The sequence below is a fragment of the Sebastes umbrosus genome (assembly GCF_015220745.1).
Source record: "Sebastes umbrosus isolate fSebUmb1 chromosome 14 unlocalized genomic scaffold, fSebUmb1.pri SUPER_14_unloc_2, whole genome shotgun sequence".
Lineage (NCBI taxonomy): Eukaryota > Metazoa > Chordata > Actinopteri > Perciformes > Sebastidae > Sebastes > Sebastes umbrosus.
This window is the reverse complement of record NW_023618434.1, coordinates 150,001-154,819: the sequence shown is the minus strand read 5'-3', so window position 1 is coordinate 154,819 and position 4,819 is coordinate 150,001. Positions and strand designations below refer to the sequence as shown.

The window sequence follows — 4,819 nt, the reverse complement described above, 5'->3', positions numbered from 1 at the left end:
ATTAAAAGTATAGTCTGTTGACAGAAAGTCATTGGATAGTATCCAGAAAATGAAATTTAACGACATACTATACTATGACTTTTGTTTTATAAAATTTAACGACATACTATACTATGACTTTTTTCGACATGCTACTGCCAGTGTTGTCGTTTTGGTTGATAAAATAAATTATAAAATGACGTTTACCTTTTAATAGACAGAAACAGTGACTGTTGTTGTTAACATGAGACTTTATTGGGAAGTGCTACATGTTGTGGATTGATGAGTGAAGACCAAGTTAGAGGATCGACTGCAGGGAGGACGGGGAGGTCCAGTTGGATGTAGTTTACTGGCTGATGATTGGCCGTTCTACTCATACAGGAAGGCCTGGGCGCAGGGGGTGTATTTGACGAACTCCTCGGCCTTGAACCACAGGCCGATCTCACGCTTGGCGTTCTCCAGGGTGTCGCTGCCGTGGATGATGTTCCTGGGGAAACGGAGGAAGGTCAGTGATGATTGTGTGCGGTCCCTGAATGTGACTTGTATGCGTCATATTTTAATCATCCATTTGAGTACTTTCTGCTACTGCGTCTACACTATGTTGTGTCTGGTAGCGATTACAGCCTCACTATCCAGATTCTACTCAACTAGAAACAAAAGCCTTTACTGCTCCGCCTCGATCAGAAACCACGGAGTAGAACAATCGGTTGACAAATGGAGATGCAAGATAGAGATGTGACGGTGAGGAAATGTTCCCACCGGTTAATAAACTTGTGACAACACCGGTGTTACCGATTACACCGGTGTAATCGATTACACCGGAACATTTTTTGTGATAAAGACTGTGTGAAATGTGAGTCCTGCTGCCCGACCACATACTGAAGGATAGTTAACTATAGACATCCAGAGATTTATACGCCCTCAGTTTATCTTTCCAGCGCTGCCGTTGGCCACCGTTGGCTGGTCGGACGCAAGGCTACTTAGCTAGCTTAGCTCGCTAATTCCACCACGCTGTCACGAAACACAGAAAATGAGGTGAACAGAGTCGTCCCTCATCTAACGTGATCTACCGTGATAGCACGGTGCTTTCCTGTTAATCGTAAAAGGAAGTGCAGTGTGTGGTTACCTGTCGTGTTTTGTGCTCGTACTCACCTGCCGATGTTGATGCACAGGTCACCACGGATGCTGCCGGGCTTGGAGTCGGCGGGGTTGGTCTCACCCAACATCATCCTGGCCAGCTTCACGATGCTCTGACCCTCCCAAACCTGCAAACACATCAACACACCTGTCATCAGTGTGGTCGGCGAGGAATCCGGCGCTACGTCGCTAATAATCCAACTTAATGTTGACGATGGAAGATTTGTAGGAGTTCCCTTTTTCTCTTTCTGTCTCTGAGATTGTGACGTTCAGATGGAAACCGCTCATGTCTGTGTTCAGGACAGAGTTAGCCTAGCTTAGCATGTCTGTACATGCTGCCATTAGGTTAGTATTATCAACAGACACGGTCTCTTATCCATCGCTACGCTGACGACACAACTCTGTACCTCAAACAGAGATATTAGTTATCGGGGAACGAGGCAGAAGATTGAACCTCGTCTCACTTTTAATATCATTGAAACTTAATTGTCATTTATTTAATCCTGTTTTCCACTTTCCTTTCTCTTGCATCTGTCTTTTTGTCTGTTTTTTTCACCTCTCGTGAAGCACATTGTATTGCATCTTTTTGTATGAAATGTGATATATAAATACACAGATTAACATGATGTACCTTTTTTGTTTAATTCGTACATTAACTAAATGTTAAAGGTATTGTAAAGGACGCTGTGCTTAATAAATGTTTATATACAATCGAACATCAGTAAAAGGAAAGTGTTGTTGAAGAATACATTTTTGTGGCTAAATATTCGAATCTTTGTTTTCTGTATCGTTTGTAATTAAACTTGTAAATACTATATAATCAAATTATCTGAAGACTTAACACAGCAATTAATTGCTTTTCTAAACTACCATTATCATAAGGGGAAAGGACGCCTGACCCTACGGAGCCCCAAACTGTCAATATTAAATAAGTAATTGAAAGATTATATAAATAAATTACGCGAAATATATAAATGAAACTATTTCTAAAATAATTTATATTATTATTATTTAATTGTTATGAAATGTTATTTTACCATTCTTATGTTGATAATAACATTTTCATAGGAATACACTTTATAATAACCATCATTAATAAATGGTAAATTGATAGTTTATTCAACTTTGGTTGAGTATTTATTATTTATTATTTTACTATTAAACAATTACGTATTACGTATTATTAGTAATGCTATAATTTATGTTATTTTAACAGTTAACTGTTGTACCCGTAATTATTTGTTAATGATTAATAAATGATTTATAAACTTTTAAGAAATTGTAAAAATCTATAAACATTACACAGATATTAGTAACACCTTTTTAATGGTTAATAACTGGTTTATAAAACATCTATTAATATTACATAAATAGATATTTGTGACGCTTTAACGGTTAATAACTGGTTTGTTAAACAGTCTATAAATATTACTTGGATGGCTATATGGCTATATATACATATATATGTATATATATGTATAAATATACATATATATGTTCCACTAATACATGTGTGCGTGTGTGTGTGTGTGTGTGTGTGTGTGTGTGTGTGTGTGTGCGTGCGTGCGTGCGTGCGTGCGTGCGTGCGTGCGTGCGTGCGTGCGTGTGTGTGTGCATTACCATGGCGAAGACGGGTCCGGAGGACATGTACTTGCACAGACCACCGTAGAAGGGCATGTCCTTCAGGTCCAGGTAGTGCTGCTTCATGTGATCCTCGGAGCTCTGAACACACACACAATATGAAATATTAATACAAATACACAGAGGCACAAAGTACCTTTACTGAAGCATGATTCTAATTTACACTAAATATTGTACTTTTTACTGCTCTACATTTATCTTATTAATATTAAGGTTTTACATTAAAAACACCGGATGAGCTTATTAAATAATTCTTATATTAATACGACGTTTGGATGAAGCGTCACTCTGGTTTCTTTCCTTCGTTCATACGTTACATCATATTGATCACTGATTGGTAAATGGAAAACGTGGTCGTCATGGTTACCTGCACGAACTTGGCAGCCACCAGCCTGAAGCCTCTGGTTTCCAGGCGCTTGATGATCTCGCCGCAGAGTCCTCTCTGGACGCCGTCGGGCTTCACAGCGATGAAGGTCTGCTCCATGTCGACTGAGAGGAAGCTGCAGGACACGATGAACACCAACGAAGAAGAAACAACCGGCGGTTAACGGTCTGAACCCCGAACAGAAGCAGGAAGTTATTCAGATTCTGCTCCAGGATCAGGTCTCTGTGAGTCCAGACGGTCCCTCTACGTGTTTAAAGGGACTGTTTGTTAGAATCATAAATGTGTTGTTAACAGCTTCACCTGTGTCCGTTAAGTCAACTAAAGTCAGCGTCCTGTTGCTGGCGCTTGTGCTCGCTCTACATAGACATGAAGGAGCATCGCTCAACACAGTGAGGAGACACACGTCAGCTAAAAGCACAACATCACTCTATATTTCAGCTGCTTGGCAGTAATGTTAACTGACCAGACCAAGGTCTCTCCATGAATCAATGTTGATCCTAGTGTTGGCTTTTCCCGCCTCAGCCTCCCGACCGCGGCCGGAGGGAACGGGGGAGATGCAGGAGTTTTGGTCGGAGACGATAACATTTCTCTCTGTGGAGCCCCGTCACTTCACAAGACACGGGAAACCTCTGTTGGTCTGGAGGAGCTGCAGCAGTTATTTCTGCACAAACGTCCACTAAACATTCACTAGATATTCTCAGAGCTAAACTAACTCTTCTGCAGGGTGGAGTGAGCAGCATGCACGTGAGAGGTGGAGAGAGAGAGAGAGAAGGAGCGCGGTGTGTGAGTGAAGGCAGAGGAGCAGAGGAGCAGAGGAGCAGAGTACAGCAGAGACTCCGGTCCTGGAGACCAAAGCTACGGTCTCCCCCGCGTCCTCCGACCGCGGCCAACGCTGTTTAACAGCTTCACTAGATACAACCAAGAGGTTTTGGTGCTTCTGTCTAGTTTGTGTTGGAGTCTGAGTCTGAACAGCGGAGACACATTCTGCTGAATGTGAAATTAAAAGCTGCCTCTTGACTTTTTGGACGGCGTTTTCTTCACGCTGAAAGACGACACCGGCCGGCGGCGTTGGACAAAGCGCCGGCTGCTTTCTAATTTTACTGCTCATGTGAAGCTGATATCGTCTGAAGCAGCAGCTGGTTCCGGAGGCTGAAACATCTGAGAGTATAATTAGGATTCAGGGTCAAGAGGGCTGGACTGGGACAAATAATGGGCCCTGGCATTTTGGCCCAGACCGGCTCCGTCACCGGCTCCGTCACCGGCTCCGTCACCAGTTCCGTCACCGGTTCCGTCACCAGCCCAACCTGTTCAAGACTCTGTTCTGGAAATCCCTTGAAATGTGTTTGTTTTGCAGACTCGCCAACTTGACACCTCAAACAAATGGAGGACTGAGAACCAGCTTCGGGTCGGATCGTCCAACAGAAACATTTGAGTTTCAGAGTCTTTGCTTTCTGAACTCCGACTTTTAAGCTATGAACAAAACTCAATAATCAGGTCACTGCAACACGTTGATGTTAAACTGAATCATTCACCCCTGTGTGTGTGTGTGTGTGTGTGTGTGTGTGTGTCTCTGTGTGTGTGTGTGTGTGTGTGTGTCTCTGTGTGTGTGTGTGTGTGTGTGTGTGTGTGTGTGTGTGTGTGTGCGTGTGTGTCTGTGTGTGTGTGTGTGTGTGTGTG

At 42.8% G+C, this 4,819-nt stretch overlaps 1 protein-coding gene across 2 annotated transcripts in view; it reads right to left on the bottom strand.

Annotated features, from left to right (window-relative positions):
- Positions 1-210: 210 nt before the first annotated feature.
- LOC119484135 (nucleoside diphosphate kinase B-like) overlaps positions 211-4,819 on the bottom strand; it is a 4,731-nt gene continuing 122 nt past the window's right edge. The window contains exons 2-5 of one of the 2 annotated variants that reach the window (XM_037762665.1): positions 3,125-3,257; positions 2,737-2,838; positions 1,132-1,244; positions 211-466 (exon numbers count right to left, since the gene is read on the bottom strand). In XM_037762665.1, the coding sequence (XP_037618593.1) occupies positions 349-466; positions 1,132-1,244; positions 2,737-2,838; positions 3,125-3,241 (450 nt within the window). In that variant the 5' untranslated portion in view covers positions 3,242-3,257 and the 3' untranslated portion in view covers positions 211-348. Of the gene's footprint in view, positions 467-1,131; positions 1,245-2,736; positions 2,839-3,124; positions 3,278-4,819 lie in introns of those variants that run through there. The other variant, XM_037762666.1, reaches the window with a different exon arrangement.